General features: G+C 45.8%; 1 protein-coding gene across 3 annotated transcripts in view; it reads right to left on the reverse strand.

Moving 5' to 3' along the window:
- Positions 1-27,596, reverse strand: part of SPTBN1 (spectrin beta, non-erythrocytic 1) — a 159,406-nt gene that overhangs the window by 49,852 nt on the left and 81,958 nt on the right. For all 3 annotated transcript variants that reach the window (XM_084800103.1, XM_084800104.1, XM_084800105.1), the window contains 3 exons: positions 11,121-11,272; positions 3,112-3,285; positions 804-895 (listed from right to left, as the gene is read on the reverse strand). In XM_084800103.1, the coding sequence (XP_084656229.1) occupies positions 804-895; positions 3,112-3,285; positions 11,121-11,272 (418 nt within the window). The remainder of the gene's footprint in view (positions 1-803; positions 896-3,111; positions 3,286-11,120; positions 11,273-27,596) is intronic.

The following is a 27,596-nucleotide window of genomic DNA, read 5'->3' on the forward strand; positions in this document are numbered from 1 at the left end:
GTTTGGGAGTAACTCCCTAATTAACTCAATAAAGAATTTGTTCTCAATAAGACCCAAGGACTCAGAAATAATTTTATCAGCACTTTATAGGATTTAAAGAAATACATTTTTATTCATGTGTACATGTGTGCGTTTATGTGTACCAAAGTGCTTGAAGGGGCCCAGGGAATCCCGAGGGAGCTGTAGTTCCAGCAGTTGTGAGGCACCATCGGTGGGTGCTGGAAACAACCTGGTCCTCCTGAAAAGCAGGGAGTGCTATAAACTTCTGAGCCCTCTCTCCAGCCCCACTTTACATGTCTAATATTAGCTGAATTCATACAACATTAATAAGGAAAAAAAGTTACAGTTCTACGAAAGTATCTCCAAACTGGGTTTCAGGGAAAAAAATACAAGGAAACTTGGGACAGGCTTACATAATAATAACTGCTTCTATGCTCACTGCGCAAAGCTCCCAGATAGCAGAAAATAATTAAAAGGAGGAAAGTCTCAAATGCATTAAAAAAAAATATGTGGGTGTGATTCTTAGAAACACTCCTAGAATTTTGTAATTTAAGATATAATGAGTGGTCTGTGGAGCTTCCCTGATAAAGGGAAAGCAATAAGGGAATATGACAGGTTCAAAGCATAAATCAGAACCTTTTCCATTCTGACAGCCAGCGGGATGTCACACACCAACTGCGTATGTGTTAACAAGACATCTCAACAGAAGCCATGAGAAAGATACTTGTCAGCACCTTCAAAGTGCCAGCTACAGGGGAACTCAGTCCTGGGAGATGCCCAGTGCCCTTTGCGCTGACACTCACCCAGCTGTCTTCATCTGGCACCACAGGAGCAATGCATCCTTGGCAGACTTCTTCTCTTTGTTATCTTCAGTCTCCACACTGATATCCTGGATCTAAAGTTTAAACAGAAATATTAGACCGATGCCCAAGTCATCTGCATGGTGGCCACTGAGGAACGGTCTACAGATCAAAGTCTCGGCCTGCAGACTACCGACTTACTGTCGGTAAGAGCTGTTGGGGTTCGTCTCAGAATGTTCCAGAACCAGGCTTCCTGTTCTACACACAAAGCCAAAGGGATGACTGGCTACCTGAATGCCTCCCTAAGCACCTATGTATGTCCCTGGGGGCCCATCTGTGCAACTACAGAGATTAGTGGCTTCTCATAGAAACCAAAAAAGTAGTTTGCTGAGGGCATGGCATGTATCGTTTCCTGAAAACTGACCTGAACTCTAAGACAGAACCTGTTTAAATGCTATGCGTCTGTGCTCTCTATTTCCTAAGTTCATAAATAAGTTCAACATTAGACATACAGCCTGGTCTAAATGGCACCCAGGTCAGACCAAAAGAGTTCATTCTTCCTTCACTCCTTTCTCTCCGTGTGTGTTGTATCTCTGTATAATGATATATGCACGTCACAGCACATGTATGAAGAGGTCAAAAGGACATGTGGAAGTTGGTGTCCTCCACCACGTGGGTCTTGAGCCATTGTGCTGCCCCTGAATGGGTCTCAGCAAGGCCTTTTCACCTAAGTACCTCAGCGTCCGTCTCTCAGCAAAGGCAGCAGTGGGGCTGCTTGTTTGTTATGCTGCTGCTGCTTTGAGACAGAGTCTCATATAGCCCAAGCTGGCTTCAAAGTCACTGTGCATGGGACACGGCCTTGAGTTAGTAACCCTGATCCCCTTGCCTCTATCTCCCAAATGTGAGGATTGCAGGGATGTCCTACCATGCCTACTCAAAATTCTAGTTTTAAGATTAAGAGGTGCCTATCAGTTATATGATTTTAGATAAATGCTCCAAACTGTAGTTTGGAGGTGGGAATACAAGTAACGGTTCAATAAAATAAGGCTAGTTTAAGAAACTGCAGGCATGTACTAATACCAGCCGCCTTTGCCTCTCAGTTCAAGAGGAGAAAATATGTGTTAGCAGGTTAAAGTACAGAAAAGGCAACTAACAAGTCAATGAGAATTCTGAAAATGGCCATGTACACTAGCTCCCTGACATGGCACTCATCCGCTGTCAAGGGGCCACAGGCAGAACGGCCTTCCGTGTTCTCATCACCATAGGCCAAAGCAATAGATGTCATCTTCAACAGTAACTCCCCCCTTAGCCTACTGAGTTGGAACTGCTGGCCCTGGGCCCTGGGCATCTGAATTATTAACATGCTTTCTCAATGGCAGCGGTGACGGCAGATGACAAGCTGGAGTGTCTTCCTTTGTGACTCTCCCTTCCCACAGTCCAGAACACTGTTAGCTGGAAGCCTAATCTTAGAAGGGCAACAGAAATGGAACTGTTAACTGGAAGCCTAATCTTAGAAGGGCAACAGAAATGGAAAAGCACTAATCACAGGCTGGTTTCAGAGTTTGAACAGGAAAACTAAGGTCAGTCAAAATTTGATTTTTGATTCTTCTTCCCCCCCTTATGTGAGATTCTTCCTGACCTAGAGAAACCAACAGATCTTTATCAGAGGGTGAAATCGGGAGGAGGGAAAAGCAGAGAGACATAGGACTCCTGCGGAGACAGGACCACGGGGAGCTGCGTGCAGAGCAACCTGACCCCAGGTCAAGAAGTTTCTCCAGCACTTCAAACCAGGACTGAAGAGCATGAGTACAAGGTGTGTGCCTGGAGAGCGAGCCAGGACTGAAGAGAGGCGCTTCGCCCACACAGTGAGCTTCTGCCCCTCCCACAGTCACCAAAGCAGCCTCGACTGAAGCCCACACAGGGCTCGGGGGAGCTGCACGGATTGTCCTTGAGAGTGCCTTCTGACTAAAACGCTTCTACTCCATCATATAACCCCCAACTCAACCTCACAGAAGCCTTCTTGGTTCTTTCCTCCTGAAAACACAGAGGAGGAGGAGGAGAAAGTGGAAATGGAGCCCTACCCTACACGGGCCATACAGCCTGGATGTACCCGGGGCTAGTCACATTGCTTGACCTTTGCTACTGAAAGCCAATTGGCAGACACCCAATGCTCAGTGGTACCAGGAAGCCGTGGCTGGGTGTCCCCCAGGAACCCATGTCTCTATGTGACCGTCAGGGGGCAGTGCAGAAGGACATGGTAGCTGTGGCATCCCTGTGGGGTGAGCAGGAGGCCTTCTCGGCCAGATCTTACCTGGAAGCGCAGAATGATGGTCCAGATGAGGCCGAGGGTCAGCCGGTGGTTCCCATCTACGATGTCATGGGAACCCATGTTCTCAAGATGCACTCTCTGCTCCTTCAGGAACTGGAGGGCCTTGTCCACGTTCTCCAGACAGTGGATACGCATCCGGCCCTTGGTGGGTTTAGGCTGGAAATCAGAGAACACAAGGGCAGAGATGGCTCCTGAGGACCTACCCTGAGTCATACATGCCCATCGCATGGTACTCTGCCACCCAGACCCAATCTAAACTTCCTGTGCACTCATTTGGCCCAGTTTTCTTGGAATCTCAGTGCCCACAAAGGCACTCTGCAAAGGCACGACAACAACGTTGGGGGTCATCGGATTATTTTAAATGTAATAGCAGGTTTCTACTTGCTGGGCTGACTTAAGATGAAAATGGGGCAAACCCCCTCAAATCAGCAAACTGCTGGGAGTGGTAGTTTTATGATAATAGGAAGGGAACAAGTAAAAAGGTAAAATTTACTGAAGAGGAAAAAAGAGAGAGGGGTGGGGTGGGAAAGGAGGGCAGAGAGAGAGAGGGGGGATAAGGTATCTAAGTATCTTAAATGTCTGTTCATTTTACAATTATATCAAAATGGAAAAGAAGGTGTTGGAAGGGGACTCCTTTAAACATCCTTGCCACATTTCCTATAAACATCTATTATATCTTATCTCTCTCTCTCTCTCTCACACCACACCAGCTCCAGTGACTCCAATGCCCATTTCTGGCCTCTGCGGACACTGCACCAAAGTGGTGATAGATGTATACGCAGGGGAAACATTCATACACGTAAAATAAAAATATTTAAGCAGAATGTAAACTAAAAAAATTTAAGTTACTAGAACATTTACTTTATTATCTCATTGTATGACTTTCATGCTTTTAACACAGTTCTTTATTTCATGACTGATGCTCACCCCTCTTTTACGAAGGAAGAACAAAAAACCAAACCAAACCAAACCAAAAAGACATGGCAAAGTTAAATAATACTGGTACTACGACCTAAGACAGAGAGGCCTGGTGGCATCTGATGGAAATTCCAGCTACTCTGGGGATTGAGGCAAACAGATCCTAAGTTCAAGGCTAGCATAAAAAGCTTACTGAGACTGTCTCACAGTAACCATAATAAAGCAGGCTAAGTACATAGCTCAGCGGTGCAGCCCTCACTTCAGGTCCAATGCCCACCTCCGTAACAAACACCCTACAACCCTCCTAAAATCCCAGTACGCCAATCCTCCTATCTTGTGTTCTTGCTTCAGAGAGGTCTTTTCAAGTGTGTAAGGTGTGATATGGTACTCAGGCAAATCCAAGGCACAATAAACTATTCTCAAGAGGTGACAATGATTTCACCTAATCACATGGATTCCAACAGAGAAACTTTGTAGATGCCGCTTACTGAACACTGCTGCACGGGCATCTCTCCATGGTGGTTTACGGCTAACCATAGTCAACCCTCATAACAGCCATGACTGGGAGCAGATGTTACTCTTACCCTTTCATCGCTGAGATTAATCTATCCAGCTAGCTACTATGTACTGAACCAGACCTCCAAGCTCAGCACCTTTATGTTACACAAGAATGCAAAATACAAGGAAGAGTGGTATGCACTGCCATGTGAATGGAAGGAAAGGGCTCAGTTCTCATTTGACAAATAGTTTTAAGAGCTGTTTACGAATTATTATGCCTCACATTCTCAAAAGTTGTAAGAAAGAATAGTGACAAAAACTGAACACAAAGGAACAGGGTCTGTAGGAACAGTCTCTAAGCTGTCACCCAAGAGTGGCTAACTATGCCAGGAAGAGGAGCACACCATCTTGCTTCCGTTAATTATGATCCAATTTCTAGGGGGCATGGGCCTATTCCCATGGCAACACACACACATTTCTATCCTGTATCATTGGCAGTGGGACATCACAACTGCCATTCAGTGGAAGCAAGGATGGACACCAGGTAAATGGAACTGAGCTCCAGAGGTCTCGGAAACAGGCAGCAGGTAGGTAGGCAGCAGGCAGCAGGCAGGTCCTCTCAGCAAAGGCCAGCCTCATTCACCCTCCTTAAACCAATTTCACAACATCCCTTCACAGCTTATATTCTGCTTATTAATTTACTTCTTTTTTTCTTTTTTTTGGCAAGGGTTTCCCCTGCTTCTCCCTGTGCCAAATCTTACCAACTATTATTTCCTCTACTCCAGATCCACTTTCCATCAGACTTCAAGGGAGACAGAATTATGGGTTGAGCCAACTTTAGGGTCTGAAAATAGAATTCTGTTGTCCAGAGTCACTAGGTCAAGTCCTAACTCTGAGAATCGGGGTAGTCGGCGGGCTAATTCTCTTTTCCTGAATGGACTCACGGCCTTCGGAGAGCAATGGGTGAGGTGGGTGGTCCCTCCCAGGCTCCTGACTCCACCAATTGCCTGCGCAGCTGATTTAATTTTTCTATATGGAGACTGAACCCAGGGCCTTGAAGATGGTAGCTAAGTGCTCTTAGCAGTGCATCGGGAGTTACAGAATAAGCACGACAGCAGGGTTTACTGTCAGGAGTCCAGAGCTGGAAAAGAACAAATACTTCCTGGAGCTACTTTGATTTCCTTTTTAAACAGAAGAGGACACAGAAAGGATTCCTGGCAGGGCACTCGGGGAGGGGAAAGTGGCTTAAGCCATTCCTTCCCACCTTATTAATTCCTACTCTATTCTTTCTCCATGGAGATCCAAATGAACCTTGAAGCTACTTGCACAGCAGAACTGAAATGCTGGACAGAGCACCAGCCCTAGGAAATACCTTAGCCTACATAACTGCACGCACGCACGCACGCACGCACGCACGCACGCACGCACGCACGCACGCACGCACGCACGTGCCACTCCCTACCTGTTGGGTCTTGATGGTCTCTCAGTTCCTCAGTTATAATGTCATTAAAGCAAAGACATTTAACTCAGTGGCCACTGACTGAAGTCACTTCTAGTCTTCAAACACAAGCTACTGTGGAGTAGAGGACATGAAAATTTCATGCAAGGTGAATTTTGAGTGCCTGATGATCTGCTCAAGTGAGGAGGAAGCCAGAAACGATACTAACAGCCTCAGGAAAACTGTGCAAGTACCGCTTGCTTTAATCACAGATACTCTCTTCGTTCTCCCTCCAGCCACACACCCAGCCCCTCTGTGAAGTGTGATTGTGTCCAATTGTGGCTGGGGGATACATTACTTCAGGCCAACCTGAGCTACATAGGGAGACCCTGCTGTAAAAGAGGAAAGCACATCTCTACTGACTACACACATAAATATAGGCAAACTCTAGTCTTCAACTTCTTCCCTACCTTCTAGATGCTGAGCTGATTCAGAAGAGTCCCTAGTCAGAGGAAACCATGAGAGACATGCCTCCTAGCCTGTAAGAGCTACATGAGGTAGGTATCACGCATGACAGCGAGGGACATGCCTCCTAGCCTGTAAGAGCTACATGAGGTATCATGCATGACAGCGAGGGACATGCCTCCTAACCTGTAAGAGCTACATAAGGTATCACGTATGGCAATAGTTTGTAAACTCCCCAAAGCTACACACTCTCCAGGGCCATGAGGATAGTCCAGGGGTTACGAGCACTGCCTGCCCTTCTAGAGGAGGCAGGTTTGACTTCCAGCACCCAAACAGCAGCTCACAACCATTTTTAGCTCCAGTTCTGTCGCCTTCTTCTGGCCCCCACAGGACACTGTACACAGATATACACTCAGGCAAGATACCCAGGCATGTAAATAAGAATAAATAGTATTTTTTGAAGGTACTCCAACTGTAGAGTCCTTTGAAAAGCCCCCCTCCCTCAGAGCCTTCCTCACATGATGCTCATGTGTCTACCACAGAGTGAGCTTTAGAGAAAGCTTTCTTCCTAGTTAAGTCTGACTTCTTATCTTCTGGCTACTTAGTCTGGGCCGCTCCTCCTGTGTCCAGCTAAGCCTCAACCCCTACTAAGCTTTCTGGGATACTTCATCTAAAAGGCTCCTTTCCTCTTCTCTCCCTATTTCCAGGGCATTGCTGCCATTCACGTGGCACTTGCGCATACGGGTCCTCTCACTTTCCACACTCATACACGTAGGTCCCAAATTAGTGGGGGTATAGGTTCTTCCATGGTTGATTGTTTGAAACAAAATAAAGTTTCCCATTTACAAATAATACTGAGAAACAGCCTGGCTCTGTCTATCAGTCTATACAACTCTTGTCTCAAAAAAATAAAACCAAACAAAAACAACAACAATACATGCCCGCTTTATCACTTAACAAAGGCCATGGGAGAAAAGAAAAATAAAAGTTCATTCTAAGCAGTTCTATGTGCGATTTAAGGCTTCGCTCTCGTGGTAAGCCGTACCTTCTCCTCTTAGCTCAAGCCGTTCTGGAATTAATGTTTGCAAAACCAGCAGAACAATCAAAACAAAATACCTAAGTTCTTTTTTTGTGCCTATTTCATCTAAGGGACTGATTGATGGAGTAAGACAACAAACCATAAAGGCAAAAAAGAGTAAACAGCAGGCAGTCAAGCCTAATGGTATCTGTGATTGAAAACAGCAGGCACTGGAGAAGACCCAAGGCTCTGGAAAGACTTATCTCACTCAGAGGGGAGCTACGCCTGGCAGCAGCAAGGCAGAAAACTGGCTATCTTCCCTAAAATTCTTCTTTGTCAGAGGCCTAGGAGGGTATGTATCACAGGCAAGCTCTGAACGTGGGTTATAACCTCACCATTTAAGTGCAAGCCTGACGGTGGTGTGCTAGGGACCCCCCCCCCTCTCTAAATGCTGTTTATATGGTAGGCAAGCCTCCAGCCCTTCAGTCTCAGTCTCAGGGGGTCTTGAGATCAAGTCCAGCTAACGAGTGTTGGGCATAGGTTTCTGTGTTCACATTTTTTCCTGTCAAGATGATGCCGGAGAAGAGGGTAGTCTATATTTTAAATAGAGTTTTAGAACAAGACCCTCACGGAGAGCTACAGTCTGCTGTGAGTTCAGAACCAGGCATCGGAAAGGAATGGTTTTAGTTCTCATTAACTGACTCCCAACCAGCAAGTCTTACTGCTCTATGCCCAGACATACCTGACACGAGAATGTAGGGAGATCACTTGGATATCTAGCCTATTGGGCCTACAGGTGGGAGTTCCTATTCCTAAAGAAGATCATAACCAAGTTGCCTGGCAGGGCAGATGGCTACCTGAAACCTTTAAAAACATATCTAATTTATTCTATTAGGCTAAATCCAGATCCGTGTTCTGGATCATTAACACCCCTTTTTTTTTCAGGTTCATTCAGTAAAAATGCACGCATACAGAAAATTTCCCTCTGTAAATCTCTGCGTTTGCACATTCTAGTCCTGTAAACGTTCATCAGCTGTCGCCTGCTGAGCTGGCGGTAAGGACTAAGGGCTAAGGTGCTGGGAACTGAGACAGGGCTGCAGATAGAGCACAAATGTCTGTTACCCCAGGTTTTAGATTGAAGGAGCAGGAAAACCAGGGTATCTTGAGTTGGCTGGCTGCATAGTGAACTGGGGCATTAACTAACACCGGAAGCTTTGAGTCTGAATGTGCAGGGGCCCTTTGGGGCCTATGGAGCCTAAGAACCTCAGCAGCCAAGGACAGAGTGTCGTTCATGTCTCTTCCAGAATTCCACACACCAAGTAGAGACCACGACCAAACAAGGAGCTTTACTTCACTGAACATGCTATTCTTGCTTCTGGAATATGAGTAATTAGCATGCCCAGTCTATAATCAAAGGTGGCTGTTAGGAATGGATCATAAAAGAAAAAGAAAATCTCTGACATTGAGTTCCTGAGAGGGTGGAGGTGGTGGGCATTTTCTATTCTTTATCCCTATTCTCTTAGATTTCTGAATTCTGAATCACTGGGAAAAAAGGGGTGTGTGTGTGTGTGTGTGTGTGTGTGTGTGTGTGTGTGTGTGTGTGTGTGTGTGTGTGTGTGTGTGTGTGTGTGTATGTTGTTGTTGTCAACAGAGATGGGTATAGTAGTATATACTGCGATCTTTGCTCTTGGGAACTTGGGGCAGGAGAATCGTTATGATCTTAAAGCCAGCCTGGACTATAATAGAAGACTCTGTCTATCACACACACCCTCCCCCTGCCTCCCACAAAAAGGCAAAACACTTACTGCGTGGCAGTGGTGGCGCACACCTTTAATCCCAGCATTCAGGAGGCAGAGGCAGGTGGATCTCTGAGTTCAAGGCCAGCCTGGTCTATAGAGTGAGTTCCAGGACAGCCAGGACTACACAGAGAAACCCTGTCTTGAAAACCAACCAACCAAACAAACATCCACCACCTTACTGTTAATTTTGGAAATAGTAAAGTGGATTTATTCATACACAAAAACTATGCTTTGCTAGTTGTTGTTTTGTTTCCCCTGCTAATGTTTCCTTCTTTCTCTCTCTCTCTCTTTCTCTCTTTCTTTCTTTCTTTCTTTCTTTCTTTCTTTCTTTCTTTCTTTCTTTCCTTTCCTTTCCTTTCCTTTCCTTTCCTATGCTTAGATAAAGGCCAATGGGGCCACAATCATGTATTAAATGGACGCTGCCATCACAACCAGTCTTCTGCAGCTGCGGGTATGCAAAGGTAAACATTTGACTTTACACAGTCTAAGACTGGACTATGCTAGAAGAAAACTAAATGTTCAAACCAATCCCTATCCATGTGACCTCTTATTATTTTGTCAAAGCTACCATCAAAGCATAAAAAGCAAACAAATTCACAAGGTTAAATGAAGAGGAAAAAGAAAAGTCTGGTTATAAAGGTTTCCTTTCTGTAAAGATACATATCACAGTAATTCTAGCCTAAATTCTAAAGCAAGTCTCACTGAAGAAACCAGTAACAACTGTTGTGTTTGCCTCCCAGCACAGGACCAGCGCCCCACAAACCGCCACATTCCTGCAGCCATCTGCATGGGGGCTGAGTGATCTAGCTGGACCTATAAACTCTCAAAGGACAGTGAGGTGGGAGCGTAGAGTATGGACAGAACTCAACCAAGATGAGAGGAGGCTTGGACTACCTTGTGAAGGTGAGATTCTGTTCTTGACCACAGGGACAGGGAAAGAAAGTGCTATGTTCATTTTTACTGTTGGCCAGAGATGCAATTCTGTTCAGAGACTCCTCAGAGAGGAAAATAAAAGCCTAGCCTCATACCAGAAACCAGAGGTGTGAGGAATGATCTGCAGAAAGATCCACTGTGGCCGTCAAGTTAAATATGAGGCCCTCTGGCAGCCCCACCGACCACTAGCATCATATTTTCCTGGCAATGTCTTACAGATGTGGCGCTCTATCCTGAGCATCAGCTTGGCTCAGATGCATCACCTATGGAACTATATGTGCCCTGGAGGGAAACAGGGCATACATTTTCAAGACAAGGTTGGACAAAACCTGCTGGGTCAGTCACAGTGAGTGGCCAGCTTCTCTGGCTTAGGACACATACACAAAAGTTACATTTATCAGAGATACAGTTTTCACTGCAGGCTAACAACTTCCCTGCCCAGAAGAGCAGGGTGAATTTATCAGATGCTCCATTCCCAAGGAGATGACAAAATATCAGCATGTACCACCACCCACCCACAAAAGAAAAGAAAAGCAGGAAATAAAACTAAACCTGCCAGAGGCCACTGGATTCAATTCTTGCTACCTTGAGATGGCAGCTCAGATTTTCCAACGAGTCATCAGTAAGACATAAATTTAGAGCTCCTTCCATGATCTCATGTAAGTGGCAGATTCATCTCGGAGCCAGCATCCAAGCCTGGCCCTTCCACTGCTAGCACTGTGCCTTAACAGGACCATCAGCTAGGATCTTCCTACAAAATGAGCAGGCATCTCCAAAAGGAAGCTATAGTTTCACAGTTCAATAACACCTCTCAAAGTCAAAGTGTCTGACTGACTGACTCACTCACTCACTGAGATTCTCCACCAGGAGACAGGCCCATAGTTGCTTCTTCAAAAGTGCTTTCCCACTTAGCGGTGCTTACCAGCCTCTCTCCAGAGAGGACCTCCAACAGCTTGATGAGCATCCGTCCATCCCGAAGGTCGGTGTACAGGTCTGTGATTCGGCAGGACACTCGGGCAAGGTGGGAGTTGACCCACTTGGTGAATGTCTTCTTCTGTACAGCTTCACGCTCATCTGTAAGCAGAGGAGAACTCTCTTTATCACCAACCCAGCACTGTCAACAGCCGGGGTTAGCCAGCAAAGCCCAGCAGCCCACATAGCGAGAGCGCATCAGCAAAACTAAAGGACAATAAACCCCTCACTTAGTTCTTCTGCCTGGCAATGTTGAGATTTGGACAACCCTTGCACAGGTCAACTCCCAGGCTTGCCGCCAGCAGAATCCAGCAGATAACGGCGTGGGCCTCAGTCAGTTGACTGCAGGGCGTCTGGTAACATATCCATCTGCTATTCCCTCCTTTCCCCCCCAAAAGGTGAGTGCAGTGAAGTACACAGTACAGGGTACGGCACAGAAACTCCGGAGACAGCAGAAAGCCACTGAGGTAACCCCTGACATGCTAACTTTACTCATGACTGTGGACATCAGGGAAAACAGGTGAAACATAAAGATATCTGTCAGTCAACAGGGGGAGACACTCAGGCTCCAGTGTTTAAACAATACTTTGAGTTTGCCTTTGTCCTCATCTACAAATTAGGCATACAACGGCCATCTCCAAACTTTTAATTGATTACTGAAAAGGTACCTGCTACTATATAATTCAAAGTACAGTCACTGAAAAGTCAAGTCACCCAGAAAACAGTACTGAGTTTTTCAAGCCTCAGTGATCCAGGTTTTGTCCAACTCAGCTCTTAAACTCTAGATCCTGGCTCCTAAACTGGCCCATTGAATCATACAGAAATAGGCTTCCAAACTTTTTGTTTCTGCAGGATTAGCTGAAGACTTTGAAAAGGCATCCAGAGCGTATGCTGGAGCCACCCCATTTCCTAACCACTGGATACAGAACTAACCAACTGCTGGCTATACACCCTAACTCTGGTTCCACCAGAAGGGGTGCCCTGCTTCTAGTACGAACTCTCCCGAAATGTTTATGTACGATTCAACGAAGCAAGCTGAGAGCCCAACATCTGCTGTACTGCAAATCACCAGGTGGTACATAAACTCCCTCCTACTGATGGCTGTGCTGAAGCCTCCACTCAACCGAGCAGGGTAGGTATGGAGGCAGAGGCAAAGCTGGGCAAGCCTTTACTGTTGAATTCCAAGCCAGGCGCCGGCCATGACACCTGGGCCTCCTGCTGCAGTTTGCAGTTCCTTCAGCTCATGTCTTCCCCAAAGACCCGTACATCCAAAAGCCGGCCTTTCTTCAAGGACAAGGACTAATCAGAAACAAAGGACCAGAAAGGGCGGGCCTGGGGAAGGAAGAAAAGGTACACTGCAGCCTGCAAAAGGAGCCACGCTAGTAACACCATGACAGGTTGAGACCACATGCATTAGTAATCACAATCATCACGATGGATGGTAACTTTACCACCACAGTGGCGAGCGGGTGAGGGGAGCTTTTGTTGTTCTTTGCTCAAGGGCTGGCTGTTTTGAAAGAGTAGACCAGAGCAGAGTACAGAAATACATCAAGCTAGGGATATTTCATAGACTGTACCTAGAAAACTAATAGCTCCTGACTCTGATTTAGGTCTAACTCCCAATTTCTTACGAGGAGCTGGGAAGTGTCTTTAACAGAGTCCCTGATGGCTAGCACAGGGTATTAATGAAGGGTCACCACCACACCCAATCTATCAAGAGAACAAAATCAAAATAAAAACCCGCTTAGTTAAAATATTTCTCAATAAACTAAATAAAGTGCAAAGTTGCCCCCAGCCACCAGTGTCCTTTTGGGTGACTCCCACATTAAAGGCTCAGGATTAGTAGGAGCCCTGGCCGAGAGCTACAGCTCAATCCCATATCCCACCGCCTACGAAGAGGGTCATGGATGGGAGCAAAGAAAACTGAGCTCAAATATACACGCCCAAATCTATGTAAGGAGGCTCCTTAGAACTGCAGTGCGCCCCAGAAAAGGGAACGGGCAGAAAGTGAAAACGAAGTACAAAGTAAAAAGAATAAGAAGTCTTTTTCTTCCTGTGTATGCCTCTCACCCAGTTTCAAGTCAAGGAAGAGTACTAGAAAAATCAGACTAGAAAAAGCTCCACAGGCTCCCACCACCACACCGAAGACGGCATAACCCTTCTGCCCAAGGACTGGACGTGAATAACATCCTATGACAGAGGAAGGGCAGAGACAGGGAGCCAGGCCAGCTGATGTGTCATCCGACAATGGAGTGTGTGCCGAACAACAAGCACTTCAGAAGCAGGAAAGTGGGGGAGGGCACTTCTACCCAGTGGCCCAGTGGAGAATGAGACAACTGTCCCTGGAGACACAGTCCTTTGTTCCACCCTTCCTGGGAAGGCAAATGACATCATGGCAGCACTCCCCCTACCCCCATCCCAGAAAGGCTAGGGGAGATAAGCCAGACGCCTGCAGAGGAACAGAAGGCCCTTGGCATAGACAATGGAAGACAATCCAGAGGGTTTCCAAGCTCAAGCTGCTGTGGCTGGCCAAGCTACAGGAGAAGGTAGCGGAACAGGACAGGGAGCAGTGGCAGCTCCAGTCCAGTGAGGTAACTGCAGTAAGAGGGGAAAAGAGTCCCTTTAAGGCCACAGTGGCCTGGTTGCTTGGACCAGCGGCTGACTATGGTCCCTGCAGAGCATTAAGCAGTGCCTGCAAACATTCTTGATAGTGGGGACTGGAGGCTCCTAGCATTTAGAGCGCAGAGGCCAGGGGTACTGAGCAACAGTATCTCATGTACAACACTGGGGGATGAAGAAGGACAACAGACTCTCATTACAAGAGAATCAGACTTACCTGTCACTAGATCGTCCTATCCCAAGCCTTCTGTGTATGCTTCATCCCTGAGCCAGTCTCTAACACAGGGGTGACGCTTCCAGCAAGACTAGATCTGCCTCTGAAGCCCACCACCTTGTTCCACCTTCAAAGCAAGAGAGCAGGTCTTTCCCTGCTTCATACAAAGACCCCCTAGATTTAAACACTCCTTTGTATCACCTGCATTTTCAAGAGACAGCACCACATCCGGAGCTAGTGATGGTGGGAAATTAAAAGTAAAGAAAAGTACAGAAAAGAACCAATAGTCTTGAATAGGCGGAGTGTGGTGAGACAGAGCTGGGAAGAAGGGCCAAAACCAACTTCATAAGCCTCTCGTAAGCACACACACTCCAGCAAAATTGTCTCCAGAGCTCTGACTGTGTAGACCCAGCCAGGTGGGCTGTTAGCTCTACAAACTCAAAAGAGCTAAGTGCTGTCAGTAAGAAGTACCAAGCAGACAAGGAAACCCACTCAATAGTCGGTAACACAAACATCAGTTCTGATCTCTGAAGGGGTGAGTAAAATCCTGTGACCAGGCTCAGGCGGACTTTGATTGCAGTGTACCAGGCAACGAACGACACACCATAATGCACCTGTGCTGTAATCCATTTATTCAAAGTTCCCTAGAACCTTACAGCAGCTGCCAAGGACATAGAACCCGAAAGGCTCCCCTAACAGCCCAAAGGCTCTGGTGCTAAGAGGGGCAAGTGGTTCTCAGTTATTTACCATTCCTGCTCTTCAGGCTTCAGAAAGAGGGAACAATAATCTCAGCTGCACCCTCTAAGTGCTTCTCCAAGATTCTCTGTTTTACATTAGCTGATAACTTGAAATTTCATTTCACAATGTATCTTTAGAAGGATGATTAGGTGTTTAGAGAAGAGCAACAACTCCACATGATGGTTTAAACCACAGAGCTGTGAATACTCCCTCCCTCACCATGCCCTGTTAGAGAAGTACCTAGTCTACTTTTCTTTAAGAGAGCTTAACAGTTCTGGAAATCTGTAATGCGTCAGTCTGAAACTACAGTTTGAACAACAACAGCACATTCTGTTAGCACTGGCCAAGTTGTAGGCAGTGAACTGATGGCAATCCTGTGGTCTACGCCTCCAGATCACTGGGATCACAGCAGGCACCACCGTCCCAGCAAAGACTACATCCTACCAGGCACCTATTCAACTAACATAACAATTTGCCATACAAGATGGTAATGGCACAGTTTTCAACCAAGTTAAATGCAAAGTAGTAAAGAGCTGTAGGAGTGGACACTAACAAGTAATGGAAGGTCATCATGTTGAGGACATAGTCCATGGCTGGCTATTTAAAGCCACCTAATCTGAAGTTCAGAGTAAGCCAAACTCTATGTCTCTTATAAATTCCTATACACTTAGTAAACTGTAAGTTATGTACAGAAGAAATTAGAATAATTTCAAATCCAGCCTGCCAAGGCCTTGCTCTGTGCCTTTCTCTTCATCCTAACTCATCTTAAGCCTCACTGCTATGATCACTGGTCCACAGCGTGTTAACTATTACTGTCCAGATCACAGAGCCTGGCTTCCCAGGGGCCCAGGTAGCCTTCCTTAAGGCATTAGCTTCACTGGGGCCCTACTCTGCTGCATCATCCACATGTACTTGTTCATCATGTTCAGAGCTCTCTCCCAACCACCTGCTTTCCCCCACGTTTCTTAAAATTGCTTCCCTCCCCCCGCCTCCTTTCTCTCTGTTTTTGAAGACAGTTTCCCTATGTAGCCCTGGCTGTCCTCAAACTCACAGAGATCCGCCTGCCTAGGCCTCCTGAGTGCTGGGATTACAGACGTGTGCCACTGCGTCCAGCCGAGACTAAAAACTTTAACGATTTATCCATTAAAGCAAAATCCTTGATTTTTAAATTTATTTTTTATCTTTATACTTTTTCCCTTTTTATTAATTCATTCATATTACATCTCAATTGTTATCCCATTTCTTGTATTCTCCTATTCTTCCCTCCCTCTGCTTTCCCCCTACTCCCCTCCCCTGTGACTGTGACTGAGGAGGACTTTTACTTTTTTAAGGGGAGAGAGATAGAGAGATAGAAAGATTGATTGACTGATTCTAATGAAAGACTAGGATGAGATGGAAATTCCCTTTACGCCTTAGTTTGAAAAAACAAACAATACACTTCCCGGGAGCACCATGCACAATGACATAGCAGGAAACCAGAAACAAGCACCTGGTCCTAACGATAACAGCGCCAGCGGTTCTGAGGCACAACAGGAGGAAGGAAACTCATCTTCTGGCGCAGGCCTCCCTGGGACCAGTCTGGAGCCTGCAATTCGTGTTTGTTGGCTGGCATATAAATAGAACCTGAGGAAATTTTTCTTAGCCGCACACAGTAAACATCTGTTACAAACGCACAAGCAGGACTGGGGATGTATCTTAGAGGTAGTACACTGGCCTTTCATTCATAAGGCCGCAGCACAAATTCCCAGCACATGCAGCAGCTCTGCAGACTCTATGACCAGCTGTGAGCTCTGTTTAGCCCTGCATTTGCAGTCGGCATCAGAGGTGCAGCCCCGTGCACAGAGCATGGGACTGTCTCCTGAGCAGCACGGCTTGGATTCCGGCATGGCGGAGCTTCTGCAAGCACACCAGCAGCAACGAACTCAGAAAGCAAGCTAAACTCCTGTATGTCCCTGGAAGCTCTACGTCAAAGTGAACCCCTTTGAAATCATAGTCTACGAGAAGACAAGACTGTGGAGCGGGATGGGATTATGGCTACAGCTTCCTCTGAAAATAAGTGAGCAGAGAAATGGAATTGTCTCTTTGAAAAATGAGACCTAGGAGCCAATTTGAATGAGCAACAGTGTATGGTGCCCAAACCAGGACTGGGTAAAAGGTCTGCAGTTACAGACAAGGCTCCATCCGAAATGTTCAGAAGCATTCGCTGAAAAAACGGTCCCCTTCAAAACTGCCTCATGTGCAGGAAACCACATCGTGAAGCTGATACGCCACTGTTCTCCATCGCCACAAAACCCAGCCAGGGGCAGCGGCCTACAGCTGCTGTCAGAAAAGCCGCGAGGAGGACAGAGGAGCCCAACACTGTTTCTACACGCCACAGAGGCTAGCTTTGTCTTAGGATTAACTACATGGGGGAACTGAGACATACAGTGTTTTTTGGTGATTCACCAGAGAATATACAAGACACATCTGAGACAAGACTCATATCCCTCTGAACCCCAAAGAGTCTCAAAGCCCTGAACACATCCCACACTGTCCAAGGAAAACAGGTATCTTGCCAAAACAGGAGTAAAGCAGGAATACTACTACCCATCTCCAATCAGTTTCTTCATGATTTTAAAGATCAAATCAGTGGAGGAGAGGGGCAAGAAAAAAGCACAGGACTGAGAAGACGCTCCCGTCTGTCTTCATCTCAATCGTCAGCACCCATGTAGAAGGCTGAGTGTGGTGGCATGTCCTTGTCATCCCAGCTGTAGGAGCGGGGGTCAGGCCAAATCTGGGTCTTGCTGGCCAGCCAGCCTAGATTAATTAGTAAGTACGGGTGCCCAAATGAAAGGCCTTATCTCAAAAAACAAGGTGGATGGCACTCAAGGGTGCCACTATGGTGTCCACACTCAATATGCACACGTGTTACACCTACATACACATACAAAAGAACAAATTATATGTGCAAATCTTAAAGTATTAAATTAACACAGACATCAATAAACTTCAGCCTAGAACCTACTTTTACATAACCTGGGAGGAGCTAGAACACCCCACCCCACTGTACTAGAGTTTGAATGCGGGGCCTCATTATGTGCTAGGCAAACACTCTTCCACTAAGCTCTTCCCCCTGCTTTTTGAGAAAGAACCTTAGTGCCTAGAGTCCTTATGAAGCCCAGGCAAGCCTTCAATTATCCATCTCCCTGCCTCAGCCTCCTAAGTAGCTGGGATCATAGGTCTGCACCACCAGACATAGCCAGCTTTACATCTGAAGGCAATGCTCAAAGAGGGTGATACACTACAAAAATCCTTGTGGCCCACAAAAGCCTAGGTTGGGAATCCTCTTTTCCTTTATAGAAGAAGTCTGTTGTTTTAGGGTTAAAGCACTTTTATAATATTTTTAGTACCACAATTTGTCAGATTTCACTTTTTTTTTTTTTTTTTAATTTCTCAAGACGGGGTTTCTCTGTGTAGCCTTGGCTGTCCTGGACTTGCTTTGTAGACCAGGCTGGCCTTAAACTCACATCAATCCACCTGCCTCTGCCTCCCAAGTGCTGGGATTAAATTCGTGCACCACCACGCCCTATCAAGTCAACCTCAGCTTAGCAAATATGGACTGAGTGCAGGTTACAGACAAGGCACCCTATTAGCTGCCACCTCCCACTTCTGTTAAGTCAGCAGAAGATGCCCCATAGCTTCACACATCTTCAATATTGTTACTGCAACAGTGCCCATATGTAGAAGATGAACTTGGGGTCCCTTCCCCACTCACCTGGCTACCTGACCTGTCAGAGCCCAGGGTAGCTCTGCACATTAAGAGGATCACCAAGAGCTCAAGGCTAGATTTCCTAACTCTTTCTCTGAAAGGCCATCACCTCTCCTTCTCCAGCCCTCCCTGGAAGGAGAGCCAGGCTGAGCTCCGGCTGACCATCAGAGAATGACATGTAACAGCCACGAGTATCAGGACCAAGTCTCAACACGGGCAAACATCAGTTATTTAGATAACTGCCAGAGATCCCTGACACAGATGGGGGCAACCGTCGTTACAGGCACAGCAAAGACAAGACACAGAAGAAGCCTACAATGAGCGTGTGAGGCTGGGTGGGAGCTAGTGGGCTCTCTCTGTGGTGATTTCTCCAATACTGCTTCCTAAGAAGCGTTGAGGGGGTCTGTGAGATTCCCAGCAGGTAAGGGCTCCTGCTGACAAGCCTGATGATCTGAGTCTGATCCCTGGGCCCTGGGTGAGAACCAGCTCCTCCAGGTTGTGTTCTGACCTCCGGCATGTAAATGCGTGCACGCACACACACACACATACATAAAATTTTTACATTTTATGTAAAAACTTTAAACCAACTATCACTCGGCACACACATATACTGGTAAAATTAGACTTCTCCATAGCTAGGGCTGGTGACGTAGTAGCTTGGTTGGTGCAGTGCTTGAAGTCTACCATGCTTGAAACCATAGGTTTGAGGGCCAGTACCACATAAACAGGTGTGAAGGTGTGCACCTAAGACGGGAGGTCCAAGGTCATCATCCTTGGCTACACACTGAGAACGACTGCCTTGAAGAAACCAAGAACAAATGAACATAACGAATTTGACAACCGGCCTCTATCTCAATAAAAATTACCAATTACTCACCTACATTCCATTTGGCCAGTGACCACTGCCCTCTGTAGAAATTATCAGAGTTAAAGCAACACTAATAAGTAAGACTATCTTATCTTGTTTTGCAGACCAGGGTGGCCTCGAACTCACAGCGATCCACCTGCCTCTGCCTCCCGAGTGCTGGGATTATTAGAGGCATGCGCCACCATGCCTGGCTCAAGACTATCTTATTTCAATGTCAAACTCCAAAATGCAATTACCTACAGACTTCATGTGTGTATGGGGGAAGGGAGATGAGGATTGTCTACTATTCTGGGATCTCACCGATAGCTAATGACTGTGGAAAGACTAAGAAACAAAATGTAAAATACCGTAATAATGAGATTCACCCTGACCTACCCTAAATAATAAATATATACAACATATAGTAAGTAAAAAATACATAAATAAATAATATTCCAGTGTATCAGGTCAAACTTTTACTTCTCAGATTATTTTTCCCTTAGGGACTGACTACCTTATTGACCCGTAAGCTCTAGCCCGATCCATAGCTCCATATTTAGCCAGGAACTATATTCCTCTGCCTGAAGGTGACTCCATGTAGAAGAGCGAGCATTATGTGCACCGGTGAGCAGCAGCCGCCGCCGCAGAGGCCTCTATTTTGTGTTTTAAATCTTGGGTTCATCAGCCACTGAGTGTACTGCTGCCTTTCTGTTGCCTGAGCAAAAGTGACTTATGAAGAAAGAGTTTACTTTTGCTCATGGTTCCAAGGCAAAGTCTACAGTGGAACAGCAGCAGAGGGCCAGGGCAGGAAGCTGAGAGAGCACATCAAAGCCCAGCCGTAGTGCCTGCTTCCTCCAGCAAGCCTCCACTGCCTAAAAGGTCTGTAAGACCCCACCTGACTCCAGCAGCCAGGGACCTACTATGTGAATCCGTGGGGGACACTCCTCAGGCCAAACACCACCATGAGTAACCACTTACTGAGATTCAGACTATTCAGAGTTCCTTCCCAGGCTGGTGAGATGGCTCAACAGGTAAAGTCACTTCCTGCCAAGGCTGATAACCTATATTTGATACCCGGAACCCACATGTGGGAGCAGAAGACCAACTCTCTAAGTTGCTCTCTGACCTCCACAAGCTTGCCATGGCACGCCCATGTCTACACCCATATATAAATGAGTAAAACACAATTTTAAAAGCATTTCCTGAGTTCTTTCCCTAACAACAAAGGAGAGACTTTCCATTCCTTAAGAAGCCACAGCACTGATAGTTCACACCTTCAAGGTCCACTTAGTTACTCTCAGGGACTGATTGTGAACATGACAGTTATCACATCAAACATGGAACTCTGCCTCCTAACTTCTTGTGTGGCTTTCCTCAACCTCACCTCTACTGTAAAGGGGACACGGGTTCTTTCCAGCAGACCTGCAAGTATACAACGTGCACTGTCTTGTTTATGGGGGGTGGGGGAGAAGCTGGAGGTAGCAAGGACCTGATTCCACCTGTTGTATCTGTGGGATGGCAGGGCAGTTAATAGTTCCTGCTAGTGGGTTCTGCATTTTAATTCAGACCGAATTTTTATTACTAAGAACATAACCAATGCTTTAAACCTGCTTCCACGGACGAAGATGCATGAAGCATAAGCAAGCCCACACTGCTCATCCACCTAAACAATTGTTTCAATGATAAAAATAAAGCTTTGAATGGAAATTAGTTTTTCCACTTTCTTTGTTCTGGACACTTAGGCCTGTCGTTAGGCATAACTGCTAATCTGTTCACAGCATGAAGTCCTGCCCACCCCACTCATTTCACCTCATGCAAGGCTTACTGCTACCAAGTCTGGTAGTTCTGCTAGTATGGATGTGGGAGGGCCAGGGCAAACCTGCCTCCTCACAGGGAAGTGCTGCTGCTAGTGACCTCTGGCTCTACCAACCTGCTCTTCAGTGACGTCCAGTGCTTAATAGACACTGACGCCATTTCTCCTCAATAGCACCATAAAGATAATAATCTACAGTCAATGTGGGAAGGGTTGGCGGCTCAAACATGCTCCGTAGGCAGCACAGAGAGCAGAGACTCCACTTCCAGGACTCGGTGGAAGGACATGAGAATTAGACTGTAACTTTAACCCGATAAATCCTGTCACTTTTGCAAACACATGGAGCTACTGGCACACTTGTGTGTGGCTGGCAGGACAAACTAAACACTTCCTCACCTAGAGAAATCCATGCTCTAAAAACTTCTGTGAGAGCAAAGATACACAGGATGATCCTGCAGATATTTAAAATTCTTATACCTAAGAACATGAGAAACAAGAGAAAGGACTAGACACAACAAAGGCGAAGTAAATTTAAAACACGGCAGATCTACAAAAGGAACGTTAAAAACAAGGTAACCTGAATGTAGGGAATTGATACAACATATAAACACTAGATAGTGTACTGTATAATATTTAAGTGAAATTTATTCATGAAAAGATACAGAAGCAAATGTGTGTTGAGTAAGAGCAAATTGTCAGGGTTAGAGAGGTCCCACTAGTCTGCATGTCCTACACCAGCAATGCTCATGGGCTACCGCTAGAGAAAACAGGCTCGGCCATGGATGCCAAGCAAGGTCGTCCTGCTCCTGATAGGAATATGCCGAACTCAATCTCTTTATTCTTATTTTTGTTTGTTTTTGAAATATGGTCTTAAGTAGCCCAGTTGAGGATCATATTGACTTCTGGGGGCTAGGGCTACCATCACAGTAGTTTTGTGTGTTGCTGGGAATGGAATTCAGGACTTCATGCATGCTTAAGATACCCTGCAACTTAATGTCATGAAAAGTCCTGAACTGACAGCTTTTAGACACCCTCATCAAGAGACTCTTCCATATTTCTGGTTATTCCTTAAACAAGGGAGGTGGCTCTCTCCCCTGTCTGACAGCTACCTGGGAGGCGCACACCAGCCTTGTCCTATCAGGAAGCCTTGGCTCCTAATCCAAATCCAAGACTGACATCTTCATCTTCAAGTGTCACACTGCAAAATATTCGGTACTCTCCTACCTAAAACCGTCTAAACTATGGCTTATGCCTATGATCCCAGCATTCAACAGACTTAAGGGGAAGGAGATGAAATGGACAGCCTAAGCTACATATAGCAAGACTTTGTTTTAAAACAAAACAAAAAAACAAGAATAAGAAATAGTAATTGCACAAACATGTTGGCTCCTGGAACCAATGACTTAAAAAGCTAGTTTTGCAACTTTCTGCCATCATGTACTTTAAGGAAACATGAAATAACTTAGCACTGTATCTGCTTAAAGGCATTATCAGCATAGAATGAAGTCTCTGAGCAGGACTTTACAGAACCAGACTTCCACGCAGGTTTCACCATCCATAGTTTCCAGCGCCGCCCTGTTCTTGGCCCTGACCACTTCAGAGACCTGCCCAACCCTACCCCAACATGAAGCCACAAAGCAGTATGTCTGCATTCAGGGAAGACATGGGAAAGGCCTTCAATAGGATTTGGAGGCGAGCAGTGTCCAATTAATAAAACATACAGCTTGGGGTAATTAGCAGCAGCAACAAAATGTTCAGTTGTTAAGGCCATTCCTATGGACAGATGCTCAGGATCAATTAAGTTCAAGGAGCCCAGCGTCAGCTGGTAATTAGTCTGTGAAAGGGAAGCAGTAATAAATGGAGGAAAGGACAGTGCTTGGATCTGGGACAGTTGCTCTTTAACTGTGGGCTGTCGCGTAAACCACACAAGTGAAAGCTTCAAAACCCGACAAACACACACAAAAATCAATTGAACAAGCACAACTCCCCAAAGCAAGGAAACGCAAGCATGAAAGCTGGCTGCAGGACTGGGTTGCCAGTCTAGAAGAGGGAACCAATTAGCACCAAGGCCACCAGTCCTAGCCAAGACACCGTCGCAAGCAGCAACAAAAGATGCGCGTGTCTGGATAAGCAGGACAGCCAACAGAGTGTCAGTGTCACCTTAACCCTCTATGCAGCCAGGCTCTCTCCACAGCACTCAAGGTATCGAAGGGCTAAGGAGGAACAGACACAGACAAACGAGTAAATTTTCTACTCTGGTAAAAAGCAAAACAACAAAAACAGAACAGTGGGTAAACCACAATTGGTGCTATATGCCTATAACCCCAGCTATTAGTGAGGGTGAGGTAAAGGATAGCAAGTTCAAGGCCTACCTGGGCTTCAAAGTTAGCATGCCTTAGTGGTGGAACTCTTGATTAGCATGTTCAATCATCAGTAACACATACACACAAAAAGGAGAAAGGAAAGGAAACAAGAGAGGGGAAAAACAAGAATACTAGATCCGATGCCGTCATACACATATGCATGTGATCCTCCAGGTACACACAAGCAAGCAGCTACACAACACTACTGACCTCAAATCTTAATGCCTGAGCTTCAGCTGTTTCCCCCATCATGAGGATCAACGTGCCCCTCGTGCGCATAAAGAGCTAGTTGGAGCATACAAATGAAAGGTGACTGGCAAGGTGGGCTCTTGTGCTGGTGTGCTCCAGGTTTAAAATACTGTTTAGTTCCACATGCACTTAGTTCTGCCTTTAATCTCTACCACTTGACATGCCAGAAAAGGGGGATGCGGGGGGGGGGGGGGAATCTTACAAAACAAAAGCACCCTTGAGTAACCTTCAAGAGGAGATTTTCTCAAAGGAAAACAGCTTCCCAGCCATCACTGTACAAAGATCCAGGGTCCCCTCATTCCATTGTGGAGGCTTGAGTTTTCTTGGCATTGGCTTCCTTCACCAGGGGGCCCAAGGCTGACAGAACTAGCCCAGAAACCTTTACCTATGGCTGTAATGCCAATTAACCATGGTTAATTATTCACACAGCAAAGGCATGTAGGTTGGTCCTAGCAACAAAAAGAGCAGTTCTCACAAGCTGCTTTGGTCCAGAAAAGGAGAAAGCAATGGCATGGAGCTCTAGAGATTTGGTTTTAGAGCTTCTTCCAAGGTCAATACCATTAACTGCTTTAGGATATTTAGTTGCACAGTCACACTGTACTTTGTGGCAAAGCCTGAGAAACAACAGTCATTTCGGTCTATCAGTCTAGACGCACTAGCTAAAACCAGTGCCTACATTCTCATCAGCTCGCTCAGGGTCACCTCTGGGAACACAGGTGAGGAGTTCCTGAGATGCACAGCAGTCCTGTTCGGAAGCAGCCTTGTCAACGCTGCTCTCCTGGGATGCGCCCGGCTGCAGCCATGAGCTAAGTGACCATGATAAGGACTAGCTATGCTAATCCTACTATAGAGGGAAGCCTTGATCTTGGGTACTGGAACCCCCATAGGAACGTTTGAGCGTTTACTCAGGTAACGGCTGCAGGACCAATCTGGAAGAAAATGGCAGGATGCAGCCTAATACTGTTTCCCTCCGCCAAGTGACACATCCACAGAGGCCACGAAACAAATGAAAATAGTTCCAACTCACTTTGGCCACGCACCTGGATAGCCCCTTCTGCACTGTAAATACACCACAGCTTAAACTAAAGGGAGATAGCCCATGAGCTATGTAAATCCACAAACAGCTTTAGTTTATGAGACAACAAAGGGTACAGAGTACAAACACTCATACAAAACAGCTTTCTGACTTTCCCAAGAAAGACAGTCATTTTTTTTCTTTCTTTTCTTTTTTTTTTTTTTGGTTTCAACAAGCTGCTGCTTCTTTTTATTATCTTATTTTAATCCTTATTCTTATCTCTCTTCTTTTTTTTAAAATTTTATTAATTTATTCATATTACATCTCAATGGTTATCCCAGTCACGTTTTTTTCTAGACCGAGAAGCCTAAGAACAGAGCCCATCGATCGTTTAAAGGTCTAGAGAATTCAGCAGCTGGCTGGCACTTGGGAGGCAGAGGCAAGCAGATCTCTTTGAGTGCCAGCTCAGTCTACAGCATTCCAGGACAGCTGGGGCTACATGGTGAAATCCTGTCTCAAAAAACAAAATAAAACACACACACGCACATGCACATGCACACGCGCACACACACACAGAATTCAGCAAGCCGAGGCCTTAAACTTTAAGTTATCATTGCCCCATGCTACCCACACTCCACACTTGATTCGTGGGTGCCAATTCCCAAAGAGGGAAGACCATACTTTGAACTCCAAAACCTCTACCTCGATACCAGCACCTTTCACTCTAGGACCTTACAATTCATGCTGAGAATGGTAAAGCAGACCAGAAAAATTAGTATTGTTTATTGAGCCTCTTTTACATCAGGATAGATGACTGTCAAAGAGAAGAGGTGCATCTTCTGAGAGAAGAACACTGACATGTAATGCTGCCCTTCCCTGCCATTTATGAAAATGCCTGGACAAAATCAAGAATTTTATTTTATTTTTTTTGTTTTTTTGAGACAGGGTTTCTCTCTGTGTGGCCTCGAACTCAGAGAGATCTGCCTGCCTCTGCCTCCCAAGTACTGGGATTAAAGGCGTGCACCACCACGCTAGGCAAGAATCTTGACCTCTCAAATCATGGTTCTCCATGTCATTGCAAAATGCTACTCTGAGATCTAGAAAATCACAGACTAAGAAATTGGGTCTTATCAGAAATTATTACTCAACAAAACAAAACAAAACATTAGAAAGCCAGCATATCAGTTTAAAAACAAAAGCCCGAGTCACAAAGCAGACTGCCTGGGTTGGAATTCTGACCACACTTTGCTGGCTGAGCATCTCTGGCCACATGCCTTTTGTGCCACACTCTGTTTATCTTCATGATTGGGATTCACTAAGGAACACAGAGTGGAGGCTGCGAATATTCAGAACTGTACCTGCTCTAGAGGAACATCCACAAGTCGTGCTTGGCTGCACTTGGGAACACTACAACTTGCTGGGCCCAGACTCCAGGCAAGTGCCACCCATGCTCCCGTCAGGCTGTGGAACTCCCCGTTTTCTTTCCCATTCCTTTGCAATCCATTATTTTCCCCTTACAGGATTGATGTTCTGATCTTGGAGAACAGGATGCCTAAAGTGTTTAGACTTAGGTTTTGTTGTTACTTGTTTGTTCTGAGAGTGATAGGGCTTTTTCTTTTTTCAGTTGTTCTTTTCTTAAAGTGGTGGGCATATGTCCATCAGAACCTTGGGGAAACATTCAGACAGATCAAAGCACAAAATCAAAAGTGAATTTATTTACAGAAGCCTTTAAATTTATATTAGATGACCTTAAAGCCTTTGCTAACCTGCAAGAAAACTGAAATACCAGCCATCTCCCTAATGTCACTTTGCCAACAATGGCTTCTAAGCAGCAGAGTCTCTGGACCTGTGTTGACATTAATTTACAGTTGGCTAATAAAATGGAGACAAAAGTCCCAAACAATAAGCACAAACAAATGAAACAGGAGAAGAAACATACCATATCCTACGTAAATTCCCCCACTACATTTCAGTTTTGTGACCCCTCCCCATTCATAACCTACCTCCATGCACCCATCATCACATAAGCCATGTTTTTGACAATTTTTCAAAATTATTCACTTATACCCCATGACCCAGTAGGAAATGTAGCTTGTACACCTTGAGACGTTTGCCGTTTCTACCCCAGTCTTCTCCGTTACTTCAGACAGTGGCTGTCCTCTGTACGCCTGGCCTCCCAGTGTGCTTAGGCTGTGACATGCTTGCTCATCATGACATCTGTGTCCTGCCTGCACATCACGCTGTCCCAATGGGGCGACCAATCTGTGGCAGCCAGTCTGCAATGGTGCAACAACCAGGGCGCATCACAAGCAACTGGCTTTGAAGCTTTGTCAGTTAGGTTTCAGATGATGTTTTAGAAATCACAACTAATTCAGCAAAACAGGATAGAAACACTGAGGTAAAAGCAGGGCCAGCGGCCTCCGTCTTGGGCCTACACACACTCCGACATCAGCCTGCTAGCTTCACTGGAGCCAAGCCAAGACAGTATCAGAGAAAGGAAGCTCTGGTGACACAGTGATTAAAGCAGAGGCCTTCTTCCTAACTCTGCCTGCCCCTGCATCCACCCACACGCTTGTCTTATACTACAGGCTATTTCCTTTCTTAGAGAAAGCAGCAAACAAGACAACAACAGCAACAACAACAACAAAAACAAGGCTCTCTGTTGAAATGTAAACAAACTTTCCCTCTCCTTTGGCTCAGAGTATTGTAGATTGATTCAAATGAGTTCTTAATAAGAAACACCCAGAGGTGGGGCAATCTGTATTTCACCCAACAGTTCAAAGCCCTCACTATCATGCCCAGTAAGTCCATAAATGTCTC

The sequence above is a fragment of the Acomys minous genome (assembly GCF_964271855.1).
Source record: "Acomys minous genome assembly, chromosome: 10".
Classification (NCBI taxonomy): domain Eukaryota; kingdom Metazoa; phylum Chordata; class Mammalia; order Rodentia; family Muridae; genus Acomys; species Acomys minous.